The sequence below is a fragment of the Macaca thibetana genome, chromosome 14 (genome assembly GCF_024542745.1).
Source record: "Macaca thibetana thibetana isolate TM-01 chromosome 14, ASM2454274v1, whole genome shotgun sequence".
In the NCBI taxonomy this organism is placed as follows: domain Eukaryota; kingdom Metazoa; phylum Chordata; class Mammalia; order Primates; family Cercopithecidae; genus Macaca; species Macaca thibetana.
The window spans coordinates 69560662-69580942 of NC_065591.1; the positions used below are offsets into that span (position 1 = coordinate 69560662).

General features: G+C 39.5%; 2 protein-coding genes across 2 annotated transcripts in view; both read right to left on the reverse strand.

Annotated features, from left to right (window-relative positions):
• The window catches only part of CLNS1A (chloride nucleotide-sensitive channel 1A), an 820929-nt gene that overhangs the window by 276770 nt on the left and 523878 nt on the right, over nt 1–20281 (reverse strand). The gene's annotated exons all lie outside the window — the stretch shown is intronic.
• The window catches only part of INTS4 (integrator complex subunit 4), a 111639-nt gene that overhangs the window by 13364 nt on the left and 77994 nt on the right, over nt 1–20281 (reverse strand). Inside the window, exons 16-18 of the mRNA XM_050757464.1 lie at nt 13018–13111; nt 8839–8919; nt 6898–7028 (exon numbers count right to left, since the gene is read on the reverse strand). Coding sequence (XP_050613421.1) covers nt 6898–7028; nt 8839–8919; nt 13018–13111 — 306 coding nt within the window. The remainder of the gene's footprint in view (nt 1–6897; nt 7029–8838; nt 8920–13017; nt 13112–20281) is intronic.

Here is a 20281-nt window from a genome sequence, read left to right on the forward strand (position 1 = left end):
TTTCAAGAATCATTGCACTCAATGAAGCCTACAGCCATTGTATCTGCATCTTGAAACTACTTTATTTATATTTCCTTCTGGTCTACATGCAGTTTACTCAGAGATCATTTTTTCCATAGCGGTATAGCCTACTAATGTAGTCGACACTGTAAAGGCTCCAAGAAACATACCTAAAAAGTTGAGTAAATTCTTACGCAAGAGGGGAAAAGGTTTTGTTACTACTTTGCCCACGGACACAGATGGTGTTCCTTCCTCTCTACCTTGATTTATTTGGCCTCACAGTACTTGAGAACATTTCATTTCAGGAAAAAGTTACTGCATACCTAAATAATCCAGGCAACATGCTAGGTCCATATGACTTACTAAGTTTTGACCTTTGTATGTTTTCTTCCTATTTCTTGTATGTAATTTCTGCATGAAACTTCCCACTTGTTTTCTTTAATATTTTATTCATTGGAGGAATAAAGTTCCCACTGAGATAAAACAAGTACTCTTTCCTTATATAAAAATATGTAAGAGAATCATGTCAAGGTTTAGTCTTTTTATTAAAATATAGTCTCCTTGGCTGGGCGCGGTGGCTCAAGCCTGTAATCCCAGCACTTTGGGAGGCCGAGACGGGCGGATCAGGAGGTCAGGAGATCGAGACCATCCTGGCTAACACGGTGAAACTCCGTCTCTACTAAAAAATAAAAACTAGCCGGGCGAGGTGGCGGGTGCCTGTAGTCTCAGCTACTCAGGAGGCTGAGGCAGGAGAATGGCGTAAACCCGGGAAGCGGAGCTTGCAGTGAGCTGAGATCCGGCCACTGCACTCCAGCCTGGGCGACAGAGTGAGACTCCATCTCAAAAAAAAAAAAAAATTAAAATAAAATAAAATAGTCTCCATGAGTAGACTTTGTATCCTTCATCATACATTTCCTAGCACAGGCAGCATTCAATAAGTATTTGCTGAATGAACAAAAAATGGGGGCGAGGGTAGATGGCAAATGGAAACCTACTCTGGAAGCAACATTCATTCTAATTATTTTCCTGAAAAAAAAAAAAAAAAAAAAAAGTAGCACTTGAAAGTTTTTAAACTAATCTTCTACCAGAAATGGAAGTGAAATTTCATAGTGAGGTCACCCACCAAAGACCACAAGGAGTAAGAGGGCTAGAAGGGAGAATTCCAGCCAAGCAGGGGCACAAAGGAAAGCAATTTGGCCAAGCGGTGACATTTCCTTATTTATTTCCCTGATTATATAGAGAATCATCTTGGAGAGACTCCAGGCAGTAAAATACAAAAAGATTTGGGAACTCTCCCCAAACGTCAAAAAACACCAGGCATCCTCTTCAACATGCCATATATATGAAGTAGGCCTCTAATACTAAGAACTCCTACTTTTCCTTTGGTGTGAGGGAAGGAAAGCTATGAAAGTAAGGCTCACTCGGGGCTAACAATCATTAAAGAAGAATACAAATTACCAATTTAAACTAGTCTAGACTTTCATTGTAAGTATGCAAAGACAATGGAAAATGACTAGGTGTTGTAAACGACAATCAGGAGCTGTAAATGAGACCGAGCAGTTCTCAAAAACAGTTAAGGCAAGAAAGTACAGAAAACTTTTTAAAAAATTCTAATCAACAACCTCGGTGAGAGTTAACAGGGATTTAAAAGGATATTACACTGACAAAGCAAGAGAAACTGCTACAGAAACAGCAGATGAGAAGATGAGAAGCTATACAGCAGAAAAAAAAAAAGGAAAAAAATAGTAGAGAAGCACGCTTGGAAATAAAACACATAATAATGAAATCAAAGTCAACAGTTCAGAACAGTGGAATCGACAACAATGTAAACTGAAATGATAAACTAAAAAGAGCATATAAAAGAATTTACTGGCCAGGTGCGGTGGGTCACGCCTGTAATTCCAACACTTTGGGAGGCTGAGGTGGGCGGATCACCCGAGGTCAGAAGTTCAAGAACAGACTGACCAAACATGGAAAAACCCCGTCTCTACTAAAAATACAAAATTAGCCGGGTATGGTGGCGCATGCCTGTAATCCCAGCTACTTGGGAGGCTGAGGCAGGAGAATCGCTTGAACCTGGGAGGTGGAGGTTGCAGGGAGCTGAGATTGTGCCATTACACTCCACCCAGGGCATCAAGAGCAAAACTCTTGTCTCAAAAAAAAAAAAAAAAAAAAAAAAGAATTTACTCAGAATATAGAATAGAAAAACAAAGAAATTGAAATTACAAAAGGAAAGGTATAGGAAAAACAGATCCAGAAAATCCAGCGTTCAGTGTGACAGACTAAAGTGTATACAAGAAGTAAAGAAATAATGGAGGAAAAAGAAAATCCCTGAGCTAAAAACAGCTGATACTTCAAACTCCCACTGAAGATCAGCAAGAATATTGAAACACATACCTAGACATATCCTGGTGAAATTAAAGAAAGAAAATTTTAAAGGTGTCAGCATGAAAAATAAGCTGTAGGGAAGAGAACCAGACTGACATAAGACATCCAACTGTAACATTAAATACTAAAAGGGAACGAACATAGCAGAGGCAGAGAGTCTCTATGAACCTATTCTGGTTTGGCAGGGGTTGCCCAATAAAATAAATAAATAAAGGCACCATAGCAATATGGAAATATTGGAAAAGAATTCCATTTATGTATGAGAGCAAAGGAATTTAAAAAGCGACGGAGAACAGTGGTGGCAAAGCTGGAGCTAAACTTATAAAGATTATAAGTGGTGGCTCACGTCTGTAATCCTAGCACTTTGGGAGGCCGAGGTGGGAGGATCCTTTGAGTTCAGGAGTTCAAGACTGGCCTGGGCAACACAGTGAAACCATGTTTCTATTATTTTTAAAAATAAAAAATACTTTATAAAAAAATTAAAAATAACAATAAACAAGGATATAGAAAGATTATGTACTTACAACTTTAAAAGATTATATTTATAAACATAAAAATTAATACAAGCTACATTATAAAAACATAATCAGCTGAAACAAACTTCCAAGTTATTATTTTTTTATTATTTTATTATTATTATTATTTTGAGACGGAGTCTCGCTCTGTTGCCCAGGCTGGAGTGCAGTGGCGCGATCTCAGCTCACTGCAAGCTCCACCTCCTGGTTTCAAGCCATTCTCCTGCCTTAGCCTCCCGAGTAGCTGGGATTACAGGTGCCCACCACCACACCCAGCTAATTTTTTTTGTATTTTAGTAGAGACGGGGTTTCACCATGTTAGCCAGGATGGTCTCAATCTCCTGACCTCATGATCCGCCCACCTCAGCCTCCAAAAGTGCTGGGATTACAGGCGTGAGCCACCACACCCGGCCATATTTTTATTATTTTTAAGAGATAGGGTCTTGTTCTGTTGCCCAAGTTGGAGTATAATGGCATGATCATGGCTCATTGCAGCCTGGAACTCCTGGGCTCAAGGGATCCTCCCAACTCAGCCTCCCAAGTAAATAGGACCACAGGATGCACACTACCCATGTCCAGCTAATTTTTCATTTTCATTTTTTAGAGACAGGGTCTCACTATGTTGCTTAAGCTGGGGTCAAACTCCTGGCTGGGCTCAAGCAATCCTCCTGCTTTGGCCTCCTAAAGTCTGGGATTACAGGCATGAGCCAGTGCATCTAGCCCAAATTGTTATTATTATTTAGACCTTAACTGGCCTAAATTATTATTATTATTTTTTGAGATGGCGTCTCTATCGCCCAGGCTGGAGTGCAGTGCCATGATCTTGGCTCACTGCAACCTCCGCCTCCTGGGTTCAAGCAATTTTCTGCCTCAGCCTCCCGAGTAGCTGGGATTACAGGCGCCCACCACCACGCCTGGCTAATTTTGTGTATTTTTAGTAGAGATGGGGTTTCACCATCTTGGCCAGGCTGGTCTTGAACTCCTGACCTCGTGATCCACCTGCCTCAGCCTCCCAAAGTGCTGGGATTACAGGCGTGAGCCACCACGCCCAGCTAACTGGCCCAAATTATTTAAGCAGTAAGAGACAAACAAAAGCATACTAAAATCTTCATCTTGATCTTAGATCATCTTGATCTCTTAGATCATCTTAATCTTAGAGAGGTGACCATAAATTCTGTTTAACTTTTTATGCTGATAAATGTAAGTTCAGTATGTTCATTAAAAATATAATAACAGTATTACTAAAACTAATATTAGTTAACATGTATCAAGTATTTATAATGGACGTGACAGACACCATTTTAAAGACTTTGCCTGTAATAATCCAACCAGGGGCAGTGGCTCACACCTGTAATCCCAGCACTTTGTGAGGCCAAGACAGGTGGCTCACTTGAGGCCAGGAATTTGAGACCAGCATGGCCAACATGGTGAAACCCCATCTCTCCTAAAAATACAAAAAATTAGCTGGGCGTGGTGATGCATGCCTGTAGTCCCAGCTACTTGGGAGGCTGAGGCATGAGAGTTGCTTGGACCCGGGAGGCAGAGGTTGCAGTGAGTTGAGGTAGCACCACTGCACTCCAGCCTGGGTAATAGAGCAAGACTCTGTCTCATAAACAAATAAAATAAATAAATAAATACATGGTTTTGCATATAATAATTTAATAACCCTTACAATAACCCTGTGAGGAAGAGGTAGGTACTACTATAATCTCAATTTAACTTATGAGAACAGACTGAGGCCAAGAAGTGTTAAGTAACTTGTCCAAGGGTTACTTAGTTTGCAAATGGTAAAGTCAAGATCTGAAGCTAAGCAGTGTGATACCACAGCCCTCTTAACCAGTATGTTCTACTGTCTCTCACTTGAAGAGTTTAGAATTAGGGTGCATAATTTTCAAACCCCTGGAGGAAAAAAGAAAACAATCCAGCAAAACTCAGAAAGAAAAAAACAGCAGGAATGCATACAAATGAAAAATATAGGCTGGGTGCGGTGGCTCACGCCTGTAATCCCAGCACTTTGGGAGGCCAAGGCAGGTGGATCACCTGAGCTCAGGAGTTCGAGACTAGTCTGGCTAACATGGTGAAACCCTGTCTCTACTAAAAATACAAAAATTAGCTGGGCATGGCGTTGCATGCCTGTAATCCCAGCTACTTGGGAGGCTGAGGCAGGAGAATCGCTTGAACCCGGGAGGAGGAGCTGAGATCGGACCACTGCACTCCAGCCTGGGTGACAGAGCGAGACTTTATCTAAAAGAAAAAAAAAAAAAAAAGAAAAATATAAAATATTATAGCCTGAGTAAAGACCTAAAAACATTAGTATCTTTATATAATGACATGACAAGATAAGTATATTATAATGTTGGGTGAAAGGAATAGGAGGCAGAACAGCAAAGAATGGTATGATCCCCTTTATGATATTGTACACACCTTTATAATCTATGTTTATATGGTTTGGGAAAATCTGGAAGTATACACATGAAATACTGGCAGTTGTTTTAGAAGTGGTAGATTACCAGGGAACTTTCACTTACCCTGTAATATTTTAATTTTTGTAACAATTATACATAAACTAAAAAAAACTTTTTAAAAAAAAATGTATAGATGCCATCACAAGCACCTTTGTTTTTTCAGGTGTAACTGGCACATAGTAGGGATTAAACATTTGTTAAATGAATATATGATACCTTTTTTTTTTTTAATGACGGAGTCTCGCTCTGTCGCCCAGGCTGGAGTGTAGTGGCGTGATTTCAGCTCACTGCAACCTCCGCCTCCCAGATTTAGAGATTCTCCTGCCTCAGCCTCCCGAGTAGCTGAGATTGCTGGTGTGTGCCACCACGCCTGGCTAATTTTATGTATTTTTAGTGGAGACAGGGTTTCACCATGTTAGCCAGGATGCTCTGGATGTCCTGACCTCGTGATCTGCCCACCTTGGCCTCCCAAAGTGCTGGGATTACAGGTGTGAGCCACTGCACCCAGTCATATATTAATATCTTTATGATTAAATGATTCTCTGACTTTATGAGGTCACTATCAAGATAAGTGAAAAAATAAAATATTTTATTTTTCAGGATGTCATTTCTGACCTAGTATATTTCTGTGTTTAAACATTCATATTTATATCTCTATGCCACTTTTCTTGTTGACACAGTGGCTTGACTGAGCGTCAAACCTGTCTGTGAGCTGGCAATGAGTCACCTAAGTATTTTTTGTATCAAATCTATGATGCCATTATTCTTAAGATGCACCTTTATTTTATGAAATAGTGAGAAACAAAAAACACTATGGGGACACCATCAAAATATCTGATTTCAGAGAAGTTACAATAATAAAAAATGTGTATCTTGGAATCAGTGAAATGTGGCAATTCCAGTTATCTGAAAGTCTTACAGCTATAATTACACTGAGCTCTTATTACGTATCAAGTACCATGCTAAGTATTTTTACATGTATTATCTCATTTATTCTTCACAGAAATGCCATAAGATAGATGCTATCTTCATTTTCATTTTGTACAGGGAAACAAGGTACAGAAAGGCTCATCACCAAACAACTAGTAAGTAGATAAAGCAAGATTTGAACGAAGTAGTCTGACTTCCCAGTACATCCTCTTAATTTATCCTTTCTGCTTGACAAAAAGCTTATTAGTCCCTTCAGAACAGAAAAATGGTCCCTGACAATAAATTCTTAAGGAAATCTATCAAGTAGGAGGATACAGAATGTCCTTATTGCCAGATAAAGTCCTGTGTTGTGCTATATGTAATGGAGAGTCACCAGAGGGTTTTTAGCAAGGGAGAGACACAACTGGATTTCCAAGGGTCTAATGTGACCCAACAACAGAATCTGTAATATCTGAAAAAAAAGAATAGATCACACATTCCTTAGCTCGTCTTTCCTAAATCTCATTTTACTTATCATTAACTTTCGTGTGATGTCTGAATGCATTTGAAGTATCTTTGAAAGGAACATGCCACCTATTTTGGCCAACCCCACATCTTACCCTCGTGTAGTTCGTGCTGTTACTATAAGCTGCAAAGCTTTGGCCTGCAGTCTCATGTGATGTATAATCACCACCTGCTTATTCTCCACACCACTGTACATAAACTCCATTTTGTAAGTCTCTTCCATAATCTATAAAGAAAAGATAATTAACAATCAATAAAAATATCAGTCTTACTTGAGAGCAGCATAGAATTCTACTGTTAAATGACCTTAGGTAAAACTCTGAACTGAGATTTTACATCCCTATGCTTTTAAGTGTTGAAAGAAATTAGTATAGTATGCCTTGTGAAAAGAGAATAAATTATTTTTCCTATTTAAAAAGAAGACTGACCTGGTAATAAAATCATCTTAGTTGATGATGTGAAGATAAGAAAGCTTAATCACTAAGCAAACTGCAAAGCACTGAAAGCACCGCTTGTTACCCTAAACGAAGCCCACTCTGCTGTGGGAACAAATTAATATGTATTATGTATGGAAACTCAATCCCCAGGAAGTCCTCAAGAATTCAGCATCAAGAACTATTAACCAGATGTTAGTTATCCTGACAGACTGTTCTATGGGCCTGGTCTGAGGGAGTTTGGGACAGAAATAAGTGCAAGAAAACATTGTCTATGACCCCAGATCAAGTCCACGATCTTGCTCGGTTCTATCCAAATAAGCTACTTTCATCAAAATGATGCTTCTCTTTCCCTTCTGTGCTTGCCTCCCAGTGAACACTCTGGGGTCACAGAAATGACTCCAGATTCTCTTACAATTGGCAGTAAGACAAGTTAAATTACATGAGTGTCTCGATCCCTTTCTGTAAACAGGGAAGAAACAGTACCAATATCATGAAGTTTCAAGTATCAAATCGAGCATGCAACGTGTTTATCACAGTATCTGGTAAACAGCAATGGTAATTCCTTTCCTCTTTTCCTTCCAAATTATTGCTCCCACCCTTCCAATATGGCTCAATTATTGGGTTCTAGTCATTAAATTCTACTCCTCTACAATAAGCCACATACCAGGTCTGAGAGAGAGAGTCTGGATCAGACAAGAGTTCAGCACTGTAGCAGAAAATAGGTTCTGAGTATCAGAGGATCTGGTCTCAAGTCCTGACTGTATTACCTATAGCTCTATGAATTTAACCTTGCTGAGCCTTAACTGCCTCATCTCTAAAATAGACTTAATACTTATTCCTATCTAATGGGATTATTATGAGGGTTAATTAAGCTAATAGACTTGAAATCATTTAGTGAACTGTAATGTAACAATAACAGTCACCATCATTAGTTTCCTGCTGGGTCATTTACAGACTTCCTATCTGGAAGACTTGACCTGCAAGAGATCACCAAGTCTCAATACTTAGGTACAAAGGGGAACTGCTCAAAGCTAAAAAGAAATAAACTAGAGGCAAATAAAATTAAAGCCTACTTAATGAACTACCCAGATATGTAAGGACCTTTTAACGTTGAAGAGATAGTACAGGCTAAAGATATAAACAACCTTAATTGAGTTGGGCTACATTTTCAGATGAAAGATTCACGATAGTAAAGACAGGGTTTCACCATGTTGGCCAGGCTAGTCTCAAACTCCTAACCTTAAGTGATGCGCCCGTCTCAGCCTCCCAAAGTGCTGGGATTACAGGCGTGAGCCACCGCGCCTGGCCCAACTGCCACATTTTATAGAAGAGAAAAAATCCAGGGAATTTAAGTAACTTGCTCAATATCACTCAGCAAATCAGAGGAAGACCTGGGACTAGGACCCAGGTCCCCTGAGTCCAAAGCGAGTGCTGTGTCCCCTAGTTACGCTCCTTCTCATATCACTAACTTCTGTCCTAGCCTAAAATTAGGGAGGCCACACCAGAGGTAGAGAGCTATAGGAAGGCCTCTGGCTCTGCCTTGGACTGGACAATTCCTGGCCAGAGATCTATTTGAAGGGAAGGTCTGAATAAGCTTACCTGTTTCGCTGCTGCTGAGGCCAAATCACTCTGCTTCAAATACAAAGGGGCAGCTACATTCCACAACTTTTCCTGCAAGGCCTACACAGACAAATCAGGAGGGAACAGAATACAGAGGTCACAAAGACTGGCATATCATTTGGGATTTACATTTTTGTTTCCCTTTGAAAGTCTACCACGAACAGGACTTCTCAATCTTATTCATTTAATCCAATAAGCTGTATTTATTATGGAGAAAGATGAGACCAATGGTTTGGGCTAAACCATTTGATCCAATTCCTGGCCCGAAGGCTCTGTGTCCCAGATCAGTGCTTCTGGAAGCAGAGGACAGGAACCATGAAAGCTTCACCAGAATGCGCAGGGCAGCCAGCTTCCGGGCTCTAGGCACTCCTTGTTCCCAGAGCCACTGGACTAACCTAAGCCACCTAGATACTTCTTCCTTGACTGTGGTTTTTTCTTTTCCCCTATGCTCATTATGTGATGAATGACACTTGCCCCCAACCACTTTACCAACATATTCAACCAGAAATCTAGCAGCTTTCCTAGATTTCTCTCTCTTTCAATCTTTCTACATTCAAAACCATCACTAAGAGCCACGATTTTACTTTCCATCTCTCTCCTCACCTATCCATCCACATGACCTCATATCTTGCACAAACTTCTGTGACAGCCTCTTATTTTCTCAGTCCTTTCGAATTACAGATGTAATCAAATGACATTACAGAAAACCTAGACTGACACTGTCCAATAGAAATATAACATGAGCTATATATATGTAATTTTAAATATTCTTATAGCCACAGTTTTTAAATTACAAAGATGTAAGTTAATTTTGAAGATACAAAGACTAAGTTAATTTTTTTAAAAAGTTTATTTAACCCAGTCTCCAAGATATTAACATTTCACCACACAGTATTTTTTAAATTATTGATTAGATAGTTTACATTTTCTTTTCATACTAAGTCTAAGAAATTCAGTGTGTATTTTGCACTTAATAACACATCTCAGTTTGGACTAACAACTTTTCAACTGCTCAAGAGTCCCATGGATCTGGTGGCTATCAGATTAAACAGCAGTAGGTCTAAACTATAGATAAACTATAGGAATTTCTGGAATATTTACTTGTAATCATTTCTTGTATGCATGTTTTTTGATAGTTGTAGTCAGAAAGCAGAATTAAGTTTAGGGATTAGATCATAATCCCAAAACATGCAATCCCAAATGTTGAAATCCTGACATCCAAATTCTGGGGAAGTGATTAGTGTGTTTTGGGTTGTATGCAGGATAGCTGCATCATGTTAGCTGTATCATGTTAGGCACAACTATTGCCTTGTTATCGTCTTTATTTGGAAATTAAGTGTGGCTTAAGGAGATGCGTATGAGTGCCAAGCTGACAAGGGGTGGACATGTGGACCTAATTTTAGGTATCAACTTGACTAGATTAAGGAATATCAGAAACCTGGTAAAACATTATTTTGTTTTACACATTGAGGGTGTGTCTATGAGAGTGTTTCCAGAAGAGATTAGTGTATAAATCTGAGTGTACTAGGCGGAGACTACCTGCCCTCAATGTTAGTGGGCACCATCCAATCAGCCAGTGGCCAGGAGAGAACAAATACTAAAGACAAAATGGGCTGGGAGCGGTGGCTCATGCCTGTAATCTTAGTACTTTGGAAGGCCGAGGCGGGTGAATGACCTGATGTCAGGAGTTACAGACCAGCCTGACCAACATGGCAAAACGCTGTCTCTACTAAAAATACAAAAATTAGCCAGGCGTGGTGGTGCACACCTGTAATCCCAGCTACTTGGGAGGCTGAGACAGGAGAATTGCTTGAACCCAAGAGGCAGAGGTTACAGCAGTGAGCCGAGACCACACCACTGTATTCAGCCTGGGTGACAGGGTGAGACTCTGTCTCAAAAAAAAAAAAAAAAAAAAAAAAAGACAAAATGGCAAAATGGACTCTCTGGGTTCTGCTGCTTGGATATCAGAAATCTGACTCCATGAAACTGCATTATCACAATACTGACTTTGTGTATAAGCGTTGAGTGTGTACATAAAATGTTGAAACTTCCTCAATAAATGAAGAGATATCCTTTTCGTACATCTGCATTTGTGAAAGATAAAATTTCTTGAGATCTCAGCTCTTTGGGTGACTGCATATGCAGTGGTGACCCAACACAGTTTCTATCAATCTTGTCAAAAGACTTGAGGTTGCTGGGCACAGTATTTCAGATGACCACAGTTAAAAACTGGGTATATGCAAGTAACAACCAAGTGATATGCATTTATACCTTTCCCTTTATGACCAATTTCTTTATAAATATGGCTCATCTACTCATAACTGTTATACTTACCCAACTGTCATTAGTACCCTGAGTGTTTATGCTTGCAAATTTGTTGTTATTGTCTATTTTACTATATTAAGTGGTATATAAAGTATTCTGTTGTGTTTTTATGTTTCTCAAATAAATTTCCCTTTAAAAAAATAAACAAATATCTTTAAATTTTTAAAATTATTTCTTCCATAATTGTATTCTGGGGATTTTGGGGATTTTGATCTTTTCCGGGCTGTGGTTTTTGGGATTTTAGTCTTTTGGAATTTAAACAGTTTAGGACTATGATGTTGTGGACTGTCTTTTGGGATTATGATTGGCTCCCCTTCTTTTGGGTACATAACATTACACCCTAAGTATTTTGTCGTGTTGTTGTGTAATTCTTCATAAAGATCATTACTGACTACAGAATATACTGCTAGGTAGCTGTATCACAATTTATTTAGCTTTTTTCCTGTTATTAAACACACTTGCCTTGGGTTCTGGCTCAGCCCCTTACCTACCCTGCACCCCTTGTCATTGAATAACCAACAATTATGTGTTCTTTTTAGGAGCAATCGCTTCCCTTTCCTCACCCATCTTTTGCTACTATAGAAAAGTAGATTCTTCTCCATGGCCTCCTTGAATTCCTGGGGTTTCACAGAGGCTTGGAAAAGCCGTTTAAACAAGTTTGCAAAGGGGTATGAAGGAACTTCTTGGAGTGACGAAAATGTTCTATGACTTGCCTGTGGTGGTGATTACACAGATATATACATTAGAAAGAACATATCTAACCTAACAAGGACCATTTAAGTACCAAGTATACATACCCACCTTTACATGTATACGCACACCTGCACAACTGTATATATAACATTTAGCACAAGATCACACAGTAGAAAATAACTTTTGACTCCCTGATTTACTCTGACTTTAGTCAAATATCATTAATCACTTTGAAAACAAAGAATATTTTGAACTAGGGCCAAGATAAAAGTTTGTCAAGTGAGAAGGGCTCTCTTAAATTCTGGGCCAAAATTTATAGTAAAATTCTGCTACAGAAGCTGAAAGATACTGAACTCATTTAATTGTTTTTTAACTCAGCAAAACTAAATAGATTCTTGGGTACCAATTCTGTGTATAGCTGACTACTGAGTAAGAAATGCCAGCAAGTTGGTCCTTTTAAGAGCAATGAAATTAACCTTTTAACTTTGATGAAGTGCAATGAGTTTTTGTTTGTTTGTTTGTTTGTTTTCTTTAAAGACAGGATCTTGGTCTGTCATCCAGGCTGGAGTGCAATCTCACTGCAGCCTTGACCTCCTAGGCTCAAGCAGTCCTCCCAACTCCAGCCGAGTAGCTGGATATACAGGAATGCACCACCACACCCACCTATTTTTAAATTTTCTTGTAGAGATGAGGTGTCACTATGTTGCCCAGGCTGGTCTCTTGAGCTCAAGTGATCCTCCTGCCTTGGCCTCCCAAAGTGCTAAGATTACAGGTGTGAGTCACCACACCTCACCTTCAAATGAGCATTTTAAGAAAATAGTCTAAAACTTCATACAATTCCTTTGCTAATCAAATTATACAAAACATTTACAACCTTGGGATTCTAACTAAACTGATTATTCAATCTGCTCTAATTACATTATGATAAACAAATTCTCCCAAAATTTACAAATTCCTGTATGAGTTAATATTTTGCTAATTAGAGACAAATGTAATCACACTGCAGAGTACGTAATTTCTCCATTGTCAAGTGGTTGCACTAAGACCATAAGTTTTGCAACTTATGGCCTCACACACTGCTGGATCCACAAAGATGCATTTTTAGCATCACAATCATAAACGGAATGGATGCAAACCAACCTTGATGAGAAGTAGTTGACAGCGAAGATAGGTGGCAGAGAAATCAGCTACTCCTGCCAATTCAGACTGAAGTTCTCCAAGTCTCTGCAGATCCCTATAGTGAATAAAACCCCAAGGCAAACACAGGATAATGTCACCAACATAAAGATCATGTCAAAAGCATTTTACCATTTTATACCTAGTAAACTGGTCATACATTTTTAAATGACAACACTGAATGCTGGAGTGTTTATAATAAAATTGGTTCACTCACACTATGATAGTAAGTTTAAGCTGATGTACCCCTTTTGGAAAGCAAAACCGTACTGTTATAAACGCACATATATGGTAAAATATTTTGATTCATAGTTTTACACTGAAAAGTAATACTAAGAGAAATATTCAACAGAAATGAAACACTTTATGGGCCATAATATTCATTGTTATGTGGACTATTATAGTAAAAACTCAGTAACTACTTATTCAACGGTGAAAGAAACATTGAATAAATTACGATGCATCCAATCAAGTAAATTTTTTATTATTATTATACTTTAAGTCCTGGGGTACATATGCAGAACATGCAGGTTTGTTACATAGGTATATACGTGCCATGATGGTTTGCTGCACCCATGTTTTTTTTTTTGGGGGGGGGTGGGTGGAGTCTCGCTTTGTTGCCCAGGCTGGAGTAGAGTGGCGTGATCTTGGCTCACTGCAACCTCTGCCTCCTGGGTTCAAGCAATTCTCCTGCCTCAGCCTCCTGAGTAGCTGGGGATTACAGGCGCACACCACCATGCCCAGCTAATTTTTGTATTTTTAGTAGAGACATTGCTTCACCATGTTGGCCAGGCTGGTCTCCAACTCCTGACCTCGTGATCTGCCTGCCTCAGTCTCTCAAAGTGTTGGGATTACAGGCGTGAGCCACCGCCCCCAGCCCAAATAAATATTTTATAGCCATTAAAATACGAAATGGTTAATAAGGTGTATGATCTCAACTATGTACAAACTGTAAAGAGGAGAAAAATACATTGAGTTGGTTTCCTGGATAGTGGTAATAGGGTACTCTTTAGTACCTTCTCCCAACTATGCTTTATTTTCTGAGTTTTTAAGACAATGAACAAGTATTTTTTTGTATTAAAAAAAACCATTATTTTTTAAAAAGGTATTATGGTAGACACTGTTGGTTGCCTGTCTAGTTAACCATTCTCCACTTCTTTATTACTAACTGAACTCTGATTTTGTTCAAGGGAACATGTCCCCAAGCCCTATTCCAAGTAGTATCTGATTGAACTAAGCCAATTAGTGCATATTATCCATCTGGATATGTGACCTGTGTTGACCTTATCAGTTCAGATGAAAGTACTTATATTCCATGCTTACAACAAATTGGTGTGTCTATCTGTCTCTCGCTGGACTGGGCAAGGATGCTTATAGCCCTGATTGCCATTGGCGGCATACTGTAACTCTAAGTGGGGAAAACCTTAAGATAAAGCCAATGCTGAAGACAAGAAAAGTCCAAAGAGAAATAGAGAAACTGGGTCCTCAATGATATAAACAAGCCACTTAATCATACCATATCTCCAATTTCTGGACATCTGGAAAAACATCTTAGTCATTCAACTGCTATAACAAAATATCATAGACTGGGTGGGTTATAAACAACCAAAATTTATTTCTCACAGTTGTATAGGCTGGGAAGTCCAATATCAAGGCACCTACAGATTTGGTTTCTAGTGAGGGCTCATTTCCTCATAGGTTGCACCTTCTACATGTATCTTCATATGGTGGAAGTCACAAATGAGCTCCCTTAGGCCTCTTTTAAAGGTTATTAATCTCATTCATGAAGGTTCTACTCTCATGACCTAATCACCTCCCAAAGACCTTACTTCCTCATAACATCACCTTGTAGGTTAGGACTTCAGTATATGAGTTTGGGGGAGACATAAACTTTCAGATCACAGGAGGAAATAAATAGCCATTATAAGCTAGCTTGTGAAAAGCATCCTAACTGGATATAAGTATAGACACAATGATTGTAACCATATGAAAACATATCTGCCTACAGTAAGAAATTAGAAAGTGTCATACACAAATAAAATAGTTGTGCTAGAATTATTGGTGATTTAAAACATTTACTTTTTGAATAGGTAACACATACTTAAGGTATAGAATTCAAAGGATATACAATTAAATTAAATTAAATTAGTCCCCCTTCCTATGCCTGTACCCTGTAGCCCTGCCACCTTATACACCTTCCCAGAGGCAACTACTATTACCAGTTTCTTTTGAATTTTGAGATATGCCATGCATTTACAAAAAGTATTGGTTTTCTTTGCTTTCTTCTTTTTTAGGGGAGGAATGTGTGTATGTGTTTGTGTATTACCTAACCATCTCAGCATTCATAGAAAGCCGCCTCATTACTTTTTAATAGCAACATTAAATTCTGAATAGAAATGGAAACTGTGGGAAACCTTAAGGTTTCAGTCACTTGGGAAGCTGTCTGTTTCAGAGCTGGCATAACACATCAGGTTTCACAGTAGCCTGGAAAAAACCGTCCACTGGACTATGCCACTTCCTCTCATCTCATGCTCGGCAGGTAACGTTATGATAGTTAAAGATGCCTCCTAGGGACTTTGACATCAAGAAGGAGATGCCTACAAAGGGGCACAGAGTAAATTACTCTCGAAGTGATTGAAGAATTAATGTATGATATATATCACTTCTTATTTGTTTGGGTTGCTTGAACTGGTCCTGGAGGGCCTACCCAAAGCATGGGAACCCAGCACAACGAAAGCCAAGACCACAGACTAGCTAAGCCCAACTGTGAACTGTGAGTTTGGTGGCCAGATGGTCTCTTCCTTTCACTTCTCTGATTTTTCTCTTGCAAGAGACAGCCCTGAAGTATTCTACTTCAGAAGCATTTGTGTTTCCTCTCCAGGAAGATTCTGCCTTCTATGACAATTATACAGAATATAGACCAACTGACTGTACATTAACTAACTGATTCCAAGTGTTACTTTATTCCCCTGCCCCAGAATTGTAGCAGTTGTTCTGAAGTGCACAGAACAAGATGTAACCCAATCCAACACAATTAGCCATAAGAAATCTGAACTTCTGTACAAACAAAAATGGAAACTTGTTAGCTCTGGGAAAAATCCTCTGTGTCCCAGTGTTTCCTCTCTTTATCTCTTTATGCTTACAAGGCTTCTCAGGAAGCCTCAGTCTAGACATCCATCACGAGACTATAGGCTCTAATGAGAAAGGTACACTGAGCACATTCTATGTGCACTGTACTGTGCTAGCTGTTTCCTTACTTGAGCTCACTTAATCCTCACAATATGAATTGCAATTAATCCTATTTCACTGAACAGGAAACTAAAGATCAGAATTTAGGTGGCTTGCCTAAGGTCACAGAATAAACAACAAAACAGGACATGAACTAGACAGAGTTAGCTCTGACTCCAAAAGTATTTTTTTTAACCATGTCATATTGCATCTCATTTATTTATTTGCTATTAAACTCTTTTCATTTATATGTTAACTACATCAAACATAGATGAGACCAAAACTAATTTAAAACTAGATACGGCTGGGCGCAGTGGCTCACGTCTGTAATCCTAGCACTTTAGGAGGCCAAGGCGGGCGGATTGCCTGAGCTCAGGAGTTCGAGACCAGCCTGGGCAACACGATGAAACCCCATCTCTACTAAAATACAAAAAATTAGCCAGGTGTGGCAGAGTGTGCCTGTAGTCCCAGCTATTCGGGAGGCTGGGGCAGGAAAATTGCTTGAATCTGGGAGGCAGAGGTTGCAGCGAACTGAGATTGCACCACTGCACTCTAGCCTGAACGACAGAGGAAGACTCCGTCTCCACACACACACACACAAACTGGATACACTGGACCACTTTTCTATAGACGCTATCAGGCAGAGCAAAACAGTTCCTCCCAGGAACACACACATTAGCAATCTTTATGATGCCACTATGCCGCTATGTGTAAACACATTTACATATCGTGTGACTCTTTTTAAGCTTACACAATAGGCTGAATTATTTAAATCACTATTAAAGATAATCAAAAAGATTCTGGATGTGCAAATCAAATGTAGTTTATTTTTTTCAATCTCTTAGAATCTCTAACAATCAAATTTATAATTAATGTCTCTTAGTAGCTTAGTAGAGCAAAAAGGAATGTTAGGAAACACAAAATAAACACAAAGTCTTGGTGACTTCTAAAATGCCATCTTTATTCCTGTGCCTAGATAATTACAGATTACAAACGTGCATTTCTACTCTTTAATTACTAGACCAGTTCCCATACTACAAAATAGGCGCTCTCCCTTAAAGACAATAAAAGTTTCAAAGCAAAAAGAGGATTTTAAAGAATTCAACTAAAAAATCCCATGTTCTTCAATGGTTAGTATGTAAAAGAATTCCCATAAGAAAAGTAGTACGTTTCTTCCTATTTCTCATAAATGAAGTCCCTTCTATTTCAGATTATAATGAGCTATTTTACTCCAAAAGAACAATTCTCTATTATAGAACACTTCTAAGGTGATATGGTTCTTGAAACAACAGTGTGTATAGCAACAGCACTTTCATGGACTTACATAAAAATGTAAACTTTGAAAGACAGGAGGTCACTATTCATACTGAGAAATAGCAGACAAATGACTGCAGCATTCCTTAAAAAACAATCCCCTTCAACCCTGCTAGTGAATTTAAACATGATTACATTTATAAAATTTGATTTACTTACAAAATGTCAAGAGCATGTCCAGTATGTCAAATAAGCCATAGTTAGTTTAAATTTTAAAGCAAACATCCATAAATGTCCAACTATTATCTATGTAACTGATATTCTCAAAATGCTTTTACCACATATTATTACAATAATCTTCACAACAGTTCTACAGGCGCAAGCCACAGCATCTGGCTCATAGGTGAGAACTTCATTGGGTTAAATGGCTGTTTGTATTACAAAACAGGGCATTGTGTATGACAGTGAAATTTGTTTTACACTCATACTAACAAATACATGGCTCCAGTCCTCATCAGAGAACCTTCTATATGAAAGGCTAACATTTCACTCCATAACAACTCAGAAAATGTAAGTTGTGGAGAACCCCAGGGGTCAACTGATCTAATCTCATATGCTACAGGAATCCCCTGTTTATCACTGCACATCACAGAATATGGATTTTAGAGTTGACAAAGCTGAACTCAAATCCTGGTTCTGCCTCTTCTTAGCAAATTACTTCATGTCTGCAATGATGGTTGTAAAGCATCGCAGGTGCCCTCAGTGCTATGGTCCATCTGCTTCCCTTTCCAGATTTTTCACCATCCTGCCTATGCTCCTGAATACACACTCAAGCTAGAAACACAGAGTCCCGAACTTAGAACAGTGATCTGGCCAGCCACTGCCCAGCAAGACCATCACTTCAGGAAACCCAGACCATGAAGGCGAGTACCTTCTAAGAGCCCGTGCTGCAGCTGATCACCAAACTGGCTAGCTTTTGTGCCTTTTGCACTTGCTTTAGTGCCAACAGGATAAAATTGTCAAGGACAAAATCTAAATGTTTATTTAGGTGGGGATGAGTCAGGAAGTAGACTTTATTTTACGGGGCTCAGGGCCAACAACCTCATTCAGTGGCCTCCAAAACTAAGCACTTTGTTGAGGGAGAAGAGAAATCACTTCATAAGAGGTATAGAAAGGACTGGAATCTCTGCTTACAGAGCTGTGGACTGCCCAGAGCTTATAGCAGGGTCAGCAAATTTTTCTATAAAAGGTCAGATAGTAAATATATTAGGTTTTACAGGCCATATGGTCTCTGTGGCAACTACTCAACTCTGTGATTGTAGCATGAAAGCAGCTACAGACAATACCTAAACAAATGAGCGTGGCTGTGCTTCAATCAGGTCTTACATATAAAAGCAGGCAACACACCAGCTTTGGTCCACAGGCTGTAGTTTGATGACCCCTAGTTTAGAGTACTGTTACTGGCACATCACAGACACACAATAAATATCAAGTATATGATTCAATGTACCGTGGCAAGAGAACAAACTGTTGTGCTAAAATCTTTTCAACCTTAAAAAAAATTCAGTTTTCCCTTTTATTGTTACTGATTACAGTGATGGTATTCAGGCGAACACTCAGAACAGGCCATTCAGAGTATCATTTGGGCTTAGCCTGTGCAGCTAATGCAGCTTCTTCACACCACACAGCCGTCTTTGCAGTGTTTCAACTTGTGAATGATTCATATTCTGCGGCCCTTTTGGCTGATGCTATCACTGCAAAGCAGTGATATGTGTGAGTCCATTCATTATGGTAACAAGCTTTCACTCAAGCTTTGTTTCTTGCAGTATCTATCATTTCTAGTGTGATCTCCTCCGATGATTTTTGAAAATCAAGTCAACAGTAGGATTTTCTTGTTGAACTGTGAAGGCCTGTGCTTGGTAGGGACTTTGTGAATCATCCCTGCGTGGGTCCCAGAGCTACTGGGGTCCCATCACTGGAGTAGCTGGTGAGACCCTCCAGGGCATGAGAGTTGCTATGGGCCTCTGTGTGGCTTCTAGAGACTTCCCAGGGGCACAAAGACTATGTGACCCAGGTGGAAGCTCAGGAGGCTCACACTGGACACATGCTGCACACTCTGGCTCTCCTGTGGCTGCAGCTGCACCCACCTACCCAGCATGCTCCCCACAGCCTGTCCAGCCCAAGCCTATGGCACTCCCAGGGGAGCCCAGGACACCCTCAACTTTTTATTGGATTACTAGAGTATCAAACCACCCATCTATCTCTCTCAGTTCCTCACTCCCACCCCTGTACCCAGCAAGTCATCAAGTCCCCCAGGTGAGTAAACTGGAGTTAACAGCAGTTGGTACTTATGGCATACACTGGATTTGGCTCACTCACATGTGGTATTCCTATCTTCATCTACTGTATCTTCCAAAACTACATAAGCTGCAAAGTTAAAAACTGCATTTCTCAGATTCCCTTGAGCTAGGTTCCAGACATGATTTATTATCAGTCAATCAAACACATCCGCATGGATTTTGCATGGGGAACAATGTTAAGTGGGGAGAAAGGCAGAATGCAAGACATGGTTCTGGAGCCAGTAGCTTTATTGGTAGCATCCTGACTCAATAGGCAGCTTCCTGATCATAGCAGGAACATCAGCCTCCTTGGTGGTCCACTCATTGTGTGGCTCTGGATATCATTCCTGGATATTCCACCTAGTCTGTTTCTTTAGCCTTCCCAACAACTCTGTGAGCCATGTAAC